Source organism: Macrotis lagotis, chromosome 1 (assembly GCF_037893015.1).
Source record: "Macrotis lagotis isolate mMagLag1 chromosome 1, bilby.v1.9.chrom.fasta, whole genome shotgun sequence".
NCBI classification, from domain to species: Eukaryota; Metazoa; Chordata; class Mammalia; order Peramelemorphia; family Peramelidae; genus Macrotis; species Macrotis lagotis.
In genome coordinates, this window is record NC_133658.1 from 855,956,817 (window position 1) to 855,975,896 (window position 19,080).

General features: G+C 37.0%; 1 protein-coding gene across 2 annotated transcripts in view; it reads left to right on the forward strand.

Moving 5' to 3' along the window:
- CTPS1 (CTP synthase 1) overlaps positions 1–19,080 on the forward strand; it is a 39,877-nt gene that overhangs the window by 3,059 nt on the left and 17,738 nt on the right. For both annotated transcript variants that reach the window (XM_074217754.1, XM_074217755.1), the window contains exons 2-7: positions 577–754; positions 2,794–2,964; positions 6,358–6,458; positions 7,601–7,717; positions 7,974–8,057; positions 10,140–10,220. In XM_074217754.1, the coding sequence (XP_074073855.1) occupies positions 589–754; positions 2,794–2,964; positions 6,358–6,458; positions 7,601–7,717; positions 7,974–8,057; positions 10,140–10,220 (720 nt within the window). In that variant the 5' untranslated portion in view covers positions 577–588. The remainder of the gene's footprint in view (positions 1–576; positions 755–2,793; positions 2,965–6,357; positions 6,459–7,600; positions 7,718–7,973; positions 8,058–10,139; positions 10,221–19,080) is intronic.

A 19,080-nucleotide genomic window follows, 5' to 3' on the forward strand; every position in this document is an offset into this window, starting at 1 on the left:
CCATATTAATTATTTCATCCCTACTTTGGCATAAAAATTCTGGGAAGTAATCTGCATCTGTTGTGTTTTCTGGGTGATGCACTGCAATTTGGCTTAATAGCTTTTGGAGGTTTAGTGGGACTTTGGTACAGCTCCATGCAGTTGGCTGAATCTTTTTCCATTTAAGGAAAATTTGTCAGGAGTGCCAGTACATTAGAGTTTGGCTCTCAAAAGGACCCAAATCCTCAGTTTCTGAAATTGTTCATCAGAGATTTAGAGCTAGGATCCTTGTTGAATTAAGTCACAAATATGTCAAAACTATAGACTATAGAATATAGAAATTAGAATATTCTATTCTAATTTCTTTGCACTTTTTTCTTCACCAATTTAATCAAATGTGGAATGTAATTAACAGTTTTATTTCATGTATTTTCTCAGTGTTTTGATTTTCTAAAAGTATTTTAATGGTGTTCATTTTTTCTAATAGTGTTACTTCCTGGTGATTCTTGGATACCTACCCCTCAGAGAGAACCCTTCTTTTGTAATAAATGATTTATTTTTATTCTAAAGAAGACTTTTTTCCTGTCTTTCCCTCAGGTCTTGAATAAAATGAAGTACATTCTAGTCACTGGTGGCGTTATCTCAGGAATTGGAAAGGGGATCATTGCCAGTAGTGTTGGGACAATTTTAAAATCATGTGGTTTACATGTGACTTCAATTAAAATTGACCCATATATCAATATTGATGCTGGAACATTCTCTCCTTATGAGCATGGTAAGCAGCATTCTCTCTTTTTTAACAGTGCTTAAATGTAGGAACACAGGGGTGAAAGTCCTTTTACAAAACCTGTTGAGGTGTTAAGAGCACTCTGATGAGTTTTCTTTATCAGCAGATCAGAGAGGATATGTTTTAAGATAGTCAAAGATTTGGGCCCTGTGGAGCTGAAGCAGCAAATCTCCTTTTGGTAGCTTGAATTTGGGAGTTACTGACAGGACTGCTTGCTGAACTTGGATTTTTGTATTAAGTTAGGTTTTGTGTTAACACATTGTATAGCTGAAAGTTTTCAGACCCAGGATCTTAAGAAGTAGAATCCACACATTGAAGAATTTAAGAAGCTGGTCATTTGGAACTTGGGAAAATAGAAGGTGAAGGTTCCCCTACTTAACTATAGGTTATTGACTTCCCACAGATTACAACATTATTCATGATACAGCAGGATTAAATTTTACACATGCGGCTAGCTTTACTCTGAAGCATTTAGGTCAGATTGCATTAGAACAAAAATCCTTTTGAATAAAAGCATCCATAAAACCCAGTGCTACTTACTTATTGAAACAGTGATTAACATTACCCTATAGCAAGATAATTTGGACAGGGTCTTGCATTTATGGGAAATGTTTTTCCTTTTTCTGTAAATTTATTCTTCACATGGGTAGTCCAGTTAGCATTGCCCTGGGAAAAGCAGTTCCAGTAAATTAATGCTTCTACTTGAGGTGAAGAGAAACGGACACAACTTCATATTCTTTGAATCTTTTTTTAGTACAGCTAGAGTACATAGAGTGCTGTAGATGGAGTTTGGAAGACCTGAGTTCTAATTCTACTTTTTTTCCTCCTTTTTAATTGGGAATATTTATTAAATACTCAATCATTGCAGATATTGTATTTACTTACCAGACTAATGAAGCCAAAAAGACTAAAATTAAGCATGCTACATGTTTTAATTCCTACTTTATTATTTTTTAGAAAGATTTTATTTTGAGTTTTACAATTTTCCCCCCATTCTTACTTTCCTCCTCCCTACTTCCCACAGAAGGCATTCTGTTAGTGTTTATATTGGTTCCATGTTATACATTGATCTCAGTTGAATGTGATGACAGAGAAATCATATCCTTAAGGAAGAAATATAAAGTATGATAAAGTAAAATTACATTGTAATATAATGTTTTTTTTCCCCTAATTTGACGGTAATAGTCTTTTGGTCTTTGTTCAAAGTCCATAATACTTTTTCTGGATACAGATGGTATTCTCCATTGCAGATAGCTCAAAATTGTCCCTGGTTGTAGCACTGAAGAGATGAGCAAGTCCATCAGGGTTGATCATCACCCCCATGTTGCTGTTAGGGTGTACAGTGTTTTTCTGGTTCTGCTCATCTCGCTCAGCATCAGTTCATGCAAATCCCTCCAGGCTTCCTTGAATTCCCATTCCTCCTGGTTTCTAATAGAACAAGTGTTCCATGACATACATATACCACAGTTTGCTAAGCCATTCCCCAATTGAAAGACATTTACTTGATTTCCAATTCTTTGCCACCACAAACAGGGCTGCTATAAATATTTTTGAACAAGTGATGTGTAAAACACTTTCCACAGAAATTTTGTACCTACTTTGTTCAATGAAGCTATTAAAGAAAAAAATGATACAATACTATTCATCAAGGGATTTTTATTCTAATAAAGTAACAAAATAAAAGATGGCAAAGGATTGCTTTTTTTTAAGGTTTTTGCAAGGCAAATGGAGCTAAGTGGCTTGCCCAAGGCCACACAACTAGGTAATCATTAAGTGCCTGAGGTCAATTTGAACTCAGGTTCTCCTGACTCCAGGACTGGTGCTCTATCCACTGCAGCACCTGGCTGCCCAGAAGGATTGCTTTTTTACTGTCCATTGGTGGAGAATCCTTTATCCTTCTGTTTGTGTAGTTTTTGGTTTTCCCTGTCAAAAATAGTGTGAAAGGGTGTACTTGATATTATTTTTTGATTCAAAATGCTATGGTGCTCTATGATTACTAACCTCAACTTTTTCAACATTTTCTTCAGGTGAAGTTTTTGTACTTGATGATGGTGGGGAGGTCGACCTCGATCTGGGCAATTATGAACGGTTCCTTGATATCCGTCTCACCAAGGACAATAACCTGACCACTGGAAAGATTTACCAGTATGTTATTAACAAGGAGCGTAAAGGAGACTACTTGGGAAAAACTGTCCAAGGTAATATTAGATGTCTCTTTGGTTTGGGGCATGTGTCACTACCTCTGTCTGAAAACAGAAAGGACTTCTTTGATATTGCAGAACCCCTAGTGTTATCCGAAAGAGGGGTAGATTATTGCTTTTGTTAAATCTGTCCATGGGAGTTTTGTGGGGTTTTTTTTTAAGTGTTCTTTTTGTGGCTCTTACAGGCAAGGTAATGTCAAGGAGTTCCTTCAAGTGAAACTGAATGGCTTAGAAATAATGTCTGCCTTTAATTGTATGTTAATCACTTAGAACTTAGCCTCACAGTTATGTGAAAGTTCCTGCAAGGAATGGCATTGTCTTAAGCTTCACTTCAGTCCCAAATACCTTCTTATTTTTTATTTTTTGCAAGACTGTGGAGTTAAATGATCTGCCCAAGGTCACACAGCTAGGTAATTATTAAATGTCTGAGGTCAGATTTGAACTCCGGTCCTCCCGACTCCAGGGCCAGTGCTCTATCCACTGTGCCACTTAGCTACCCCCCCCCCCCCAACCTTTTATACAGAAATTAAGTGATGGACATGAAACAATGAAGGTGACTGAGTAAGGCAAGGATGGGGCATGAGGATTGGATTGTGGAAGTATCTCAAAGTGGAAGGCAGCTTTAATACCATATATAATGTGTAAACCTAGAGATAATATGTTGGGTAGACAATGATCCATAGTACATAAGAAGAACCATACTCCTTTTTGAAATCCTAGATTATACAAAACAAAAGAGCATTTTTATCAATATGCAATTTAGTGAATTTTTATCAATGTACAATTTAAGAATACTTTATATAGGATCAGTTCCTTGGAATGGACATATGTCCAGATTTAAACTTGCATAGTACTGTTTTACCTTGGTTACCAACCCAACTGAATTTCAGAGGAGAGATCATTCAATCCAAATCATACCAACAAGAATCCCTTCCAGAGTTTGTCCAGGAATTCAGTCTTTGTTTGAAACCTTCAGGCAGAAGGAATTCACTACTTCCTAGGGCAGTACATTCCACATGCATTGTCCTAATTGTTGGAATGCTTTTCTTAACCTTCAATTAAAATTTCTTCTTTGGAACTTCCACTCATTGTTCTCTAGGGCCAAGGAGAACAAATCTAATTCCTTTTTCACATGACAGCCATCTATGAAATACTTTAAAGCACAGCATTCTCTGTTGTCTCCCTACTCCCACCCCTGAAAAACCTCTCCCTCCTACCTCAGTCCAAGTTTTATCTTCTGGCTAAACATCTAGTTCCCTCAACTGATCCTCTTGTATGACCTAGACTTTGTGCTGGTCACCTCTCCACTGTGTGCTCTTCAGCTTATTAATGTCTTTCCTAAAATTTTCAAATTCACCTCCCCACAGCTGAACACAATACCAGGAGAACACTCCAATGGTACCAACATCCTCAAAAAACCCCACAAATTAACATTATCTAGGATGTTATCTATTTTTATTTATTAAACATTTCCCAATTATATTAATCTACTTTGTGGCCTCACAGGGGGAGTTTTGTAACTGGGAGATTGACATCTGGTTTACAGAAGCCTAAAATTTGATCAGCTTTTTTGACTTCCGTATCATAAGTATTTGCTCATTGAATTTTTGGTCCACTAAAATTCCTAAATCTTTTTTTGACTTAATCACCCCTTTCTGGCATATGGTTGTAAAGGTGATTTCTTAAGTGTTGTAAATTTTATCTTATTGGACTTTGTTCAGTATTCTAGCCTGTCAGTACCTCTTAAATTTGACTATTATATAATATGTTAGCAATACTGCCCAACTTTTGCAAATTTGAAAGAATGACATTTATGCCCTCATTTGAGTCTTTAATAAATATGTTTAACATAAACATTTCAAACTAGGCTATTCCACCAGAGATTTCCTTCTGTGTTGTCAAAACTACTGCCCATTGATTCCTCTTGGGGTCAGGATATTCAGACAATTCTTTGGGTTTTCCTTTTTAAATTATTCAAAACCGTGTACTTAACATCAATACAATTAAATTTGCCTTGTGATTCTGTACTGATTAATTAACTTTATCCATGGTGTCATCTTGACTTTTTTTTTCAATCTTCCTAAGCATATGAGGATTCTTTGTCTATTTTAAATGAGTTTTTCTTTATGTGGTCCTAGTAATATGCACTTCATTCTTCTGGTTCTTTTTTTACTTTGGCATTATTTTACAAAGGCTTTTCCAGATTTCTTTGTATTTTTTTTGCATTTGTCAGTCTTAATTACATTAGTGTTCTCTGACACCAATTTACCACAATTTATTTAACCATTCTTCTCTTGATAGGCTTTTAGCCTGTTGCCACTTTTTCATGATTGCATATGTTGTCATTAAAATCTTTGAACAAATAGCATTGAAACAGTTTTGAATCCACCGAACTGTACCATTACAATCTCCATCTTTCTCTGTCTTCCAAAGAAGCATCAAAGACATTGTCTGATGTTTTGTTAAGAGTAAACTACTTGTAGAGCACTGAACATGTTTGACAGTGTAGTAACCTCTAGGAAGGAAATGTGTCAAAATGGAATGAGCTTATTAGTCTAATATGTTCCTGAGAAAGTCATGCTGGATCTTTGATCAGCACTTCATTTCCCAGATGGCCACTTATTCTCTGGGTCTTAGTCTGGAACTTATTGAAAATAGTGTACTGAGGTCTCTTAGAAAGCCAAAGCCTATAATCCTGATAGGAGTGATGGCACTCTCCTAGGTTCTGTAGAAAATGAGTTAAACAGTTTGGGCCCCATGGAATTCATGATTTTAGCCATTTAATTTAATTCTAGCCATCTAGAATTTTCTACTTGGCTTGTAGATCTGGGACAGAGGTGTCTAGGTCAGGCTAGGCAAAGTGGAAGGAAATTGGGCAGCTGGACTAAACAACTGTTCCTGGTAGGAATTCATTTCCTTGGGAATTCCTGATTTGATGCATTCTGTAGCATCTTCTTTAACTTCAGCCTCCACTCTAAACCTCTTTCCCCCTATTTCCTCAGTTTATCAGGAAAGACTATGGTCTTATTTTGGAATCCAGATCCCATATATTTATATATTATATAAATATATGATCCATAGTAGTACTTGCGACTTGAAAGGGTTGGAACATTGTCAACTTGGGGAATCATGGGGACAGTTGGGCATCAGGGCAGCCGTGTGTAAAGAGTACCCTGGAAAGGATGATCAGGCTTAAGGATTTGATGTTGCAGAGGACTGTGCTTATTTATCTGTGGATAATTGGTTTGAATTTACTTCTTGAATATTTTGCATTCCAACCTTTTATTTACTTAGGGAAAGTTTAGTGACTTGGTTCAAAAATAAATTTATCTTACATTGGTATCAATGCTATTGGAAAAGTCTAAGTTGTACATTTTTTCCTTTTTCTAGTTGTCCCTCACATCACAGATGCAATACAAGAATGGGTAATGAGACAGGCATTAATTCCTGTAGATGAAGATGGCATAAAACCCCAAGTGTGTGTGATTGAGGTTTGTACATTCTTCTAATCTTTTTTTAGTCCTAGACTACTAGTGGACAGAGATTTCTCTTGTTTTATCTCCCTAGCCAGTCTTGGACATTCAGCACAACTTTCATGAAGAAGTGCTGAAACCTCTTGCCTGTCCCTGAAACTGGATTACATTGTTTCAGCTGAAAGGAAGGTAGCACTAATCATGCCTAGGGATTGCCACTTTAGACATTTGTAACTCAAATGTTACCATTACAGGTCACTTTTCTCCCTTTATGAAATGAGGATAACATTTGTGCCACCTACTTCACTGTGAAGAAAGCCCTTTGTAAATTTTAAATAGATATTGAAATGAGTATTCTAAGTTCAACATCTTACTGTAGAAGGGATACTGAGTTCTAGAGAAAGGCTTTGCATTGCTGAGGCAATGCATTGTATGCATCTGTCTTGAGGACCAGTCAGTGATGGGATTGTGCCACAAGAATTGAAGGGTTGAATTCTATCTACCCCCCTATCCACACTAATGAAATCATGGAGCTTGGAATTTTGGGGGCTACATAAGAACCTCTACTAAGTCATAAGGTACATACAAATAATGAGTATGCATACAGTAAAGTCAATTACCTTTAAAGTATGAGTAGATATTGATGATAGTTATTTTCTTGAATAAAGATTTAATATGGCAGCATTTCTAATTTGACTTAATTTTGACTATAGAAATGATGAAGTAATTGTTGCTATTGATTATTGTTAAAAAATAATAATTCAAGTTATCTCAATGCATCTTCAAAGATAGGAGACAAATGCTCCAGCTCTCTCGGTTTGCATTTCTGCAGTCAATTTACGAAATAACTTGGTGAATAGGAATTAGACAGCTCCCCTTTTACAAAGAGGATCAATTGTTTCTTTTTTGCCTAATTTTGTTTTTCCCTAGCATAAGTATCAAGAGAGCTAGAATAATCTTGTCCAATAGAAGTGAAATTACAAATCAAGGGTGTGGTGTTCCTGATGACATTGTATACTTTTATCAGAAAATATATTGCTATGCTGCTTATTTGATTGAGATAACAGGTTTTTAATAAGCTGCTGCTCAAAAAGAGGAAGGGAATGGGAAAATAGAGAAAGTCTTAATGATATGCTTCTAAAATTACTTTGTGTTTTCAGCTCGGAGGGACTGTAGGAGATATAGAAAGCATGCACTTCATTGAAGCCTTCCGCCAGTTTCAATTCAAAGTCAAAAGAGAAAACTTCTGCAACATTCATGTCAGCCTTGTTCCACAGGTGAGGTACTAAAACTTCTAAAGGAACCTGAGAAAGTGGAGAGGAGTTGCACACTAAAGGGAAAGTTTGATTTTTTTTGTCTTCTGTTCCAAAGGGGATAAAAAGGAAAGAGAAAGAACTGGTTCCTTTGGGTAATAGAGCAAATGGGAACCTAGCACATGATCAAATTAACTTCCCTATTTTTAACATTTAAGGAAAATGTCAACATTTCAATTCCATATTTAAAGAAAATTCCTTTTTTCCTTTTATAAAATAGCCAAGTTCTACAGGTGAACAGAAGACTAAACCTACTCAGAATAGTGTTCGTGAACTCAGAGGACTTGGACTTTCACCAGATTTGGTAATTTTTCTAAATCTTTTGTGCTAGACAAAATTTTAATCTCAAATGTGAGGCTAAAATTATTCTTAGCTAGAAATGAATAAAAACTTTTCAATGGGATGGAAAAATTTTAATGCCTTTTAATAATAGAGTGCTCTCTAAAGTCATCCGACACATACCTAGAAGTCATGACCCTCTCAGCTCTTGAAGTTCTGTACCAGCTCTGGCAAAGGCATATCTAACTTTTCATGACCCCATTTCAGGGTTTTCTTGCAAAGATACCTGGAGTGATTTGTCATTTCCTTCTCCAACTCATTTTAGAGATAAGGAAACTTGAGGCAGACAGGTGAAGTGTCTTCTTTTTTTAAATTATATTTATTTTATTTTTGTACACATGATTTTTTTTAATACATTACTAAAATATTCTTGTTTAAGAGTAAACATAATAGCCCTTCCCCTCAAAATATAGACCCTCATGAGCAATAAAGTAAAGAGGAAACAATTAAAACTAAAAAAAAAAATAACAGGGGCAGCTAGGTGGCACAGTGGACAGAGCACAGGCCCTGGAGTCAAGAGCACCCAAACCCAAATCTGGCCCCAGACACCCAACAATATCCCAGCTGTGTGACCCTGGGCAAGCCACCTCAACCCCACTGCCCTGCAAAAATAAAAAAAAAAACCACCCCAAAATAAAATAAAATGATGATGATGATGATGATGATGACGACGACGACGATGACGATGACAACAACGACAGGGGTGGCCAGGTGGTGCAGTGGACGCAATACTGGGGCCCTGGAGTCAGGAGCACCTGGGTCCAAATCTGGCCTTAGACATCCAACAATCACCCAGCCATGTGGCCCCGGACAAGCCACCCAACCCCATCTGCCCCGCAACCCCCCCCCCAAATAATATCATCATCATCATCATCATAATAATAATAATAATAATAATAATAATAAATGTGCTTCAGTCTGTGTTCCAACATTACCAGCTAGCTCTGTCTCAGGAGGATCACATGCTTTATGATAAGTCCATCACAAAAGCTATGAAGTGTCTTTTCTAGGGTCACACAGCTAGTAAGTGTATGACTCAGGAAAATGGGTCTTTCTGACTCCAGGTCTTGGAATCTATTCACTGTGCTAGCTGCCCCCAGTAGTATATCTTATCAGGTTAGAAAAATTTGAAATGGGCCTGGCAGTGAGCTTTTAATCAGCGTCTATTGTTTCTGGATTAGTCAAGTTTCAATATCCTAATCACCAGAATGTTGGCAGATTGTTTTGACTTCCTTTCTAAGGAATAATGTGAACTATTTTGGTATAGATCAACTACATATGCTAATACTGTAGATACTTGAAATTTAAGTAAGTATATTTCTTTGTAATAGAAATTTCCTTCAGTGATATTGTTTATGGTAATATATATTCCAAATTAATTTTATATGGGATTGAGGATGAAAAATATCCCTACAACAAAAGTGAATTGAAATTTTGGAGCAGAATAACACTTATCTTCCTATTCCTGTCTCTAAAGGTCATGTAATTTTAATACATAGTATTGTAGAGGACAGTATATCCAGCATTCTGGTTTTCCTACAAAGAACTCTCTAGTGGAAGGAACTACTCAAAGTCCATAGAACATAGTTTGGAAAGCATGTTGTGGCTAGTGTTGTCTTATGTACTGTTCTATCTTTGATTTTTCTTCTCTATTAATATAATTTTTTTTGGTTTTTGCAAGGCAATGGGGTTAAGTGACTTGTTCAAGGTCATACAGTTAAGTAATTAAGTGTCTGAGGCCGATTTGAACTTAAGTCCTCCTCCAAGGTCCAGTACGCTATTCACTGCACTCTATTAATATAATTTTAAAAGTAATAGGCATATCATTCTTATAGCAATTATGTAGTCTTCATTTGGTTTCTCATTTCTTGGCCTGCCTCCAAGTTTTGGATCTGCAAAATTTAGCTAAAAAGAGACAAGGGGGCATTTTCAAGTTTCTCCAGAATCTGATCTGAAATGAAATGATAGCTGTTTGCATTCGCTTGAATGATATTGTTTGTATATTTTTGATTTCTTCTGCTAAATTGTGTTTTCATATTTGGACTAGGTGGTATGCAGATGCTCCAATCCTCTTGATACCTCAGTGAAGGAGAAGATATCCATGTTCTGTCATGTCGAGCCAGAGCAAGTAAGTATTTGGTTCCAGACCTTCTATTTGGGGTATTGAGTAGGATGAGAATTAGTTCACAGCATAAGCTTATCTTAGAATTACTGTATTTTTAACTTTATATACTCTTGGCTAAGGGGACCTTTGTTGCTTTTCATAGATGGAATGATATAATGGAAGGGAATACTTCATTTGGAATTTGAAAGCCCTTTCCACTTAGGAGCTATTTAACTTTTGAGTAACTGTTCCATGTACAACTCATATGGCTGGTATGCAATGAAAAATATTCTTTGCAAAAAATTCTAGGAATGTAGAAGCAAGGGTTGTTTCTGTTAATGGAGGGGGTCATTGCTATGCCCTGACCAATTCTACCACCAAAGTTATTCCTAGGGATCCCTTTGACTGGTTTAAGAGACTACCAGGATCTGACACTGGGACTTCTGGGCATCAAGTTTCCCCAAATGTAAAATTGATTGAATTGGGTTTGGCTTTGATTTTTCATATTTTTCATATTTTCAGGTCTCTTCTTGTATGTGGTTTTTCAGTAATAAAAATGAACTATGGAAAAATCTGCATATTTCTATAGTTCTTAGGAGTTAGATTTGCCAAGGGTGGAACTGAGCTTTGCCTTTCCCAAAGAGGTAGTTTTTGATGCCTGATGAGAATTATGGCTATTTTTCTCCCTGCTTTTTTTCAGATGATGGGTTTCTTCACGAGTTGTTGACTGACTGACACATTCCATGTGTGTATCATATACAATGTCACTTTTTGTCCTCAAATGAGGCAAGTTTCAGGTGTTCACTAATCCTATCTCATTTGGTTTTGACTAATAATCTATTTCTTAGGGGCAGCTATGTTGCACAGAGGCTATAGTTAGGAGGACCAGAGTTCAAATGATCTATTTCTTAGTTTCCTCAATTTTACAGTAAAGAGGTTTCTTAGGAAGAAAGTGTTTTATAAACTTTAGAGAAAATTCACCATTGTAGCCAGGAAAACATTCAGAAGGCCATTTTTCCTTAAAGGGACAGTATGTGGTTTATTAGCATTAAATAGAAATGGCAAGATATTTTTTACATTCATCTAATTGTACTTTTTACTTTGGAGAACAAGGTATTACCCATTTGATCTTCCCCGTGTAGACAAAAATGCCAACTCTCAGGTCATCAAATAACTTTTTTTTTCCCTAGGTCTGTGATGCAATACTAGTACAATACATAAAAGAAATGTTCTGAAGCTAGAAGGGGGAATCATTTCTTTAATTCTCATTTTAATGGGTCTTTATTTTAGGAGCCAATTAGATTCTTTGAAGAATTACCATAATGGAAAACATTACTTTCTAAGGCAGCCCATTCTACTTTATGGATACTCTCCCTGCTCCTCCACTTCTTCTTGTTCCAGTACCATTCATCTACTTCTGAGACTAGTTCAGACTGATAACCATTTGGATCCATTTAAATACTTAATTAGAAAAAAAATTAGGGCATGTGCATTAGAAAACCCTTACAGATATCACATGTCTAAGGACATATGAATAATAACCAAATTTCTATTAAAGTAAGGGAAGGATCACTTCAGCATGTCCTGGAAAAGGGGTCATTTAGCTTGGCTCTTTAACAAACAGCCTGGAAGGAGAACCAGGAGAGAGAGTGAAGCTGCAAAAACTTAAGAACCAGAACTTCCTTTATCTTTGTCTTCTTTCAGTCTTCCATCTTGAGCATTATGGGATTGACTCCAGGTTTAGTTTGGATGTTCTACATACTCAAGGATCTTTGCTAGTAATTTTATTTTTTGCAAGGCAATGGGGTTAAGTGACTTGTCCAAGGTTACACAGCTAGGTGATAAGTGATTGGGGTCACATTTGAACTCAGGTTTTGACTCCAGGATTGGTCTTCTATTCACTGCATTACCTAGCTGCTGGATAGTAATTTTTTAAAAATAGTTTTAAAATGCTATCCTTTGACTTTGCATTGCCTAGATTTCCCCTTAATTTCACTTTCTCTCCCTGTCAACCATCATGATAAATGGAAGGTGGGGGGAATCAAACTGATAAATACATTAAAAGAAACTGACATTTTCTGCTCAGTGTTCCACAAATATGGATTTTTATTTCTGCAAAGGAACAAGCTTCCAAATAATTTTTTCCCAAGGTTCAGGCAATATGTCTATCACATTCTTTTCCTTTGACATTGGCAGGCTCTGCCCCATTTCGCCATTTAGTCCCTGCTTTGGACCCTAGGGCAGATAGTTCAGATGAATTTAAGATCCTTGACTTCATGGAAAGCTCAGTCTAATGGGGGAATAAGACATAATCTTAACTATTATTTACACGTTAGCATATATTAACCTTCACTTATATGAAACCTTAAATTTATTACATACTTTCCTCACAACTACAGATAGAGAGTACAAGTATTATCCCTATAGATGAGGAGATTGACTCTTAACACACACCTGCTCACAAGTGTCAGAATCCAGAGAACAACATTCAGGGCAAGCAGTGGGAAGTCTGAAGGATAGGCAGTTTCTATGAAGATGGATCAAGGAAGACTTCCTGAAGATGTAGTCATTCCCTCTTGGAGCACCCCCCCCCGGTGGTAAACAGTCTGATAAAAATGTATAATGTACAATTTTTATCAAACATGTTTATATATCAGTCATTTTGTATATGAGGAATTGGGCCAAGGGGAAAGAAAACCATGGGATAGGAAGGAAAAACATAAGATAGAAGTTTTTAAAAAAGTGAACATAGTATCCATTCAGGTTATGTGCTTTTTATTGTTTGTTTGTTCCAACCCCCCCCCCCCCCATGTGGATGGCCTTGTCTATAACAGATCTTCTAGGATTGTCCTAGATCTCTGAATTGTTGAGAGGAGCTGCATCCTTCTTAGTTGATCAATGTTCTCTTGGTTCTGCTTCCTTGGTTCAACATTAGTTTGTGTAATTCTTTCCATGCTTCTCTAAAGTCTGACCATTCCTTTCTTTTTTTTTTTAATAGAACAACAGTATTGACCTGAGTTTTAATGAAATTGGGATTCTAAGAAGTGGTGATGAGGAGGAATTGCACTTAGACATTTGGGATAGTGTAAAAGACATGAAGATAAGCTAGGCTAACTGGGTTGGCAGGGGGGACAAAAGGGTAATGATATATAATAGCACTGGAAACGGAGTTTGGGGCCAGCTTGTGATGGGTTTTTAAAGTCTTTGAGGAAGAAATTTAGTCAGAAAATACTGGTCTGGTCCCATGTCCTTAACTGATCTGTGTTGAGTCATAATCATGGCTTAGTAGATCATCCTCCCAAATGCATACACATGTTGTCTCAGACCTAGCCTCCTTAAGTGGGAGTATTACCTTTATGGTGCCTCTTAATTCTCTAGGACTAGCAGTCTTTGACCAAGCCCCAAAGGGGCTGGGATGACTTCTTAGAAAAAAAAATAAGAATTGAAAACCCACGTCTGGTATAATTTCCTTCATTGGGGAAATTCCTATTTAGAGCTTGATCCTAGTTGGTTTTCTCAACATCTCTGTTCCCTATTCCGAAGTTTCCATTTTCTTATCAAAGTAATATTTCTAGAATTGGCCATTAAATAGGAACTTCCCCATGAAAGGGAAGGAACTTCCCTATGTAATTAATATAACAGACATTCCCCTAAGTAAGCTGCTATTAACTTTTGCCCTCCTACCTCCAGGGAGCTTACAGCCTTAGTCTCCTTTTTGTATGTAGTAAGGGCAGCATTCAGCTTTTTGGACATCACTAAGCTAGGATGGAGTTTCTTTTGCTCTTATTTGGCCAAGGACACTTTATGATTGTAGGGTTCCTAGACAACTGAGCTACCTCTATGAGAGAAATTCTCTAGCTTCAGCGGGGTGGGCAGCTAGGTGCTGCAGTGCCCTGAAAACAAGAGGACCTGAGTTCAAATTTGGCCTCGGGCACTTAATAATTGCCTAGCTGTGTGACTTTGGGCAAGCCAATTAACCCCATTACTTTAAATAAATCAAACAGAACAGAACAGCCCTGGTTTCAGGGCCTTTAATAAATGAGCAGGTGTTTTGGGCTTGGATCAGGTGAGGGGGAGCCAAATCATCATTCCCAGAGTCCTGGAAAAGTTCCAGACTGTTAGCAGGCATATATTGTATGGATGTCACAAACCAGGAAGTGATATCTGATATCTTGGGTTAAAAATAAAAATCTTAACAGGCTGAAACAGTGACCAAAATCTATTAAGATTTAATGTGGACAAATGGAGCCATTATTTTCTGGTTTAAAGAAATCAGCTTTGTGGTCTTCTGAGTTGAGTGTACTGAAAACCTTGTGGGACAAGAGTTTCATTTGCCAGTGAAATAAAAGGCTAATGTGATTTTAGACAACTTGTTCAAAATAGTATTTATAGTCCCTTCTCTACCCAATCTTTATCAGACCTTAGTTCTGAGTATCATATTTTTTAGCAAGGCATTGACTAACATGGTAAGGGAATTGGAAACCATGCTGTATAAGGGGGAGCCATTTGAAAGAACTGACTAGATAAGAAAGGAAATTGGAGGGGATTATGGAGATTAAAACTACCTCAAACTATTTGAAAGTTATCTCGGCAAAGAAGAATTAGTTTTACTCAGTTGGGCCCCATGGTTAAATGATGAAGGTGGAAATGACAGAGAGACAGGTTTTGTCTAAGGAAACTATATGGTGATGGTTGTCTAAAATTAGAATTGGGGTGCCTCAAATTAGATTTCTGGGAAGACTCATGTGAAATAATGGTAGGGTTAAGTGGGACAGCTAAATGACACATTGGATAGAGTTCAACAGTCCAAACCAGGAAAGATTTAACTTTGTGATTTCAAATCTGACCTCAAGACATTTACTAAGCTATGTCACTCTGGGCAAATCATGTAATCCATTTTACTTCAGTTTTTTCGTCTGTCAAACGAGGTAGAGAAGGAAGTGACAAACTGCTCCAGTACCTTTGCCAAGAAAACCCCAAGTAGAGTCACAAAGAGTTGGACATGACTGAAAACCTACTGAATAACATGAGGACATCTCATTTTTTAAAATATTTTAGTTTTCCAGTTACTTGTTTTGGTAGTTTTTCAACAATCATCCATTTACAAATTTGTAAGTTACACATTTTTCTATCAATTTCCCTTCCCTACTCCCTCCCCTTGGGCAGCAAAGGGTGGTAAAAATTGCACATGCACATTTCAGTTTAACTTATTTACATAGTAGTCATTTTGTGTAAGAGGAATTAGAACTAAGGAAAAAGAAAGAAAATCATGAGATAACATGATTTAACATGAGAAATTTTAAAAAAGTGACCATAGTATACATTCAGATTCTGTGTTGAGGTTTTTTTTGTTTTTTTTTTTCCTCTGAATATGGATGGCATTGTCTATAACAGGTCTCCCAGGGTTGTCTTTGGATCTCTGAACTGCTGAGAGGGGCTGCATTCATTCATCATAGTTGATCAACTCACAATGTTGTTGTTAATGTGTACAATGTTCTCTTGGTTCTGTTCCCTTCACTCACCATCAGTTCATGTAATTCTTTCCATGCTTTTCTAAAATGACATGTTCTTGTGATATTGATTTTTGAATCCATGTAAAAGATGGGGGAAGTGTGGCTAACAGTCACCCTTCTAAACTAGGTTGCTCAGAAAAAATCTGCAACTTTTAATGGTCTGCAAGTTCAGTCTGAATCAATTCTATGATAATGCAACCAAAAATATCCAGTCCTAGGCAGTGTTAAGAGTCACACTACCTAGAACTAGAGAGGTAATAAATTCCCTCTGTAGTCTACCCTAGCTAAATTGAGTCTGGAAAAATGGGTTCTCAACATCACATTTTGGAAAGGAATTGATCAATCTGAGCCAGTTCTGAGAGGGACTACCAAGATAGTCGCATCAAGGTCATGCCATGAGCGATTAAAGGAATGGTTGAACTTGAGAAAGAGTAGACATTTGGGCAGCAAACCAACTGCCCTTAAATACTCTAGGGAATAATGTAGAGAGGCAGATTTGAAGGGGAGTGTGGCATAAATGGTAAAGTGCTAGAATTGAAGTCAGTGTGAACCGTGGTTGAAGCCACCTCTGACACTCCCGAGCTGTCTGATCTGTGGACAAGGCATTGAACCCCTGAACTAGTTTCCTCCAGCTTTAAATGATGATACAACTCTGTTGTACAACTACATCTCAGGGTTGTTTCTGTGCTCAAATGAGATAAATTAGCATGTGGCATCCTGTTATTTAGGCTTAGGCTTGATGAAAATTATTCCAAAACTGAATGAATAATTCAGGAGGTGTGGATTTCACTAGAGAATTTGAGCAAAGTTTGGATGACCATTTGCTGAAGTTGAAGGACATTTCTTGCCAGTTTTATAAGTTGGACTTTCTAGAGAACTGATGAGGTTTCCTCCAACTTTGATTGCCATATTCCTGCTACTTCCTTTTTTAAAATGTGAATTAGTGATATGTTTGTAGGACTTGAAATCTGTAGCTGAAAGCTGGAGGGTTATCAAAATGGGGGAACTGACCCAGGTCGAATGTCTTCCAAAGGGAAAAATTGGAGAGATTGCAGAGTTTGAGACCAGAGAAGAGCAGATAGTCATGGGGGTTGTCTGTTGGATGACTGTTGTATGTTTGCTAGTCACTGACCTGAATGCAGGGACAGGTTCTTGGAACTAGTGGGTAAAGTACCCTATTTCAAGTTCCATCTAAAATTCCACTTTCTACAAAAAGTCTTTCCCAATCCCCCTTCATGTTATAGTGCCTTCCCTCTCTGATTATCCCCCAATTAATCTCTTCTCTCACTTGATCAGAGCTGCTTACATGTGATTACAGAAATTTTTTCCCTTATTTGCTCTTGGCTTGTGTGGTAAATGCCTGAAATGCTTAGTGATGCATTTCCTTAGAGGATTGAGAAAGTACCTGGCCTGTGGATGAAGGCTTCAGTGTTAAACTGGACAAGCCTTTACTTAAAAAAAATCTGCCTACTTGTATTGGTTTCTGTTGCACAGTTTAGTTGTGTGTTTAAATGGCTATGTGTGACTCAAGGGCAGAAGACAACTCAGAGGGATGATTGTTTTCAAGATTTTAGTTTCATGAGGAGACATTCTCCTCCTCTGCCCCCATCCCTTTAATAGTAGTAAAGAAAGGTAGGGCTATCTTTTGATGGAAGGTTTTTATGCTGCTTGTAGGCCTAATTGTAGAAGAGAGATAGGGAGATAGAGCTTGAGAAATGATGCTTCCCCAATTAGAGGTTTTGTTTGGTTTAAAGTTTTGCATAGTAGGAAAGGATACCACAGAGATATACCAAAGGGCAAATATGTTGCTAGTCATGGGTCACCATTTATGTAAATGCCACATCTTCCATCCCTGAAAATAATAGCAGGTTCTCCTCAAACTCTTGTCAGTAAAATAGACTTTTCAGTTAGGTAAGAAATCAGTACAAGTTGATCTGCTTGTATTTTTTCATGTTTCTTAGAATGGCACAATTTGTTCCTTAATGAATCTATATTTTATTAAGATTAAGAATCAGAAAAATATATGAGGTGATTATGACATTTTAATAATCACCTCACTATAGAGACTAGAGCACCTGAGAAGGCTTTTGATTATAACTAGAAAGCAGCTCTAGCATTATGGTTTATCATGAGCTTGTAGTCTCATTTCACATAGATGATGTGAGATGTCAAGGATGGTCTATGTTTTCTGACCTTTGGGAGCTTTATGATTCTTATCATTTTTTCTTTTGGTAGTCAAGGGAGATCTTTTTTTTTTCACAGTATTAACAAAGAGTGGTCATTGGTGAAATTATTCCCTGCTGAAGAAAGAGATCTATATTTAATGTCAATGATAACTCATTTAACATTAAAGTCATGTGGGTGCTAGTGGGGTAAAGGGAACTTCTGGTCTCAGCCTTAGGTCAGTGGCAGGAAAGAAAAAAATCAGCCTTACAGGGAGACTACAGGCTGTGTTTCTCTTGAAAGATCTGTAGTCCTTGGTCTCTTCCCTAACCGCCCCCCCTTTTTAATTTTATTAAAATGTTGTTTTATTTTTTCCAATTTATATGCAAAGATACTTTTCAACATTCCATCTTTTTGTAGGATTTTGAGTTCCACATTTTTCTCCCTCTCTTCCTTTCCTTCCCATTCTCCATGATAGCAAATAATCTGATATAGGTTATTTATGAACACTCTTGTTTAACATAGTTCCAGTTAGTCATGTTGTGAAAGAAGAATAAAAACTAAAGGGGAAAAAATATGAGAAAGTAAAAAAAAAAAAACAAGTTTTAAAAAGTGATCTGCATTCAGATTCTACAATTTTTTTCTCTGGATGTGGATGGCATTCTCCATCACAAGTATTTTAGAATTATCCTTGATTGGGGCGGCTAGGTGGCATAGTGGATAAAGCACCGGCCCCGGAGTCAGGAGTACCTGGGTTCAAATCTGGTCTCAGACACTTAATAATTACCTAGCTGTGTGGCCTTGGGTAAGCCACTTAACCCCGTTTGCCTTGCAAAAACCTTAAAAAAAATTATCCTTGGTCACTGAACTGCTGAGAAGAACAAAGTTCATCATAGTTAATCATACAATGTCACTATTACTGTATACAATATTCTGGTTCTGTTCACTTCACTCAGCATCAGTTCATGTAAGTCTTTCCAGAGGTTTTTGAAGTCTACCAGCTCATGATTTTCTTGCAGAACAATAATATTGCATTACATTCATATAGCACAATTTGGGCAACCCCTCAATTTCCAATTTTGTGCCATTACAAAAAGAGCTTCTGTAAATATTTTTGTGCATGTGAGTCTTTCCCCCCTTTTCATGATCTCTTTGGGATACAGACCTGGTAGTGGCATTGCTGGATCAAAGTAGACAGTTTTTTGTTT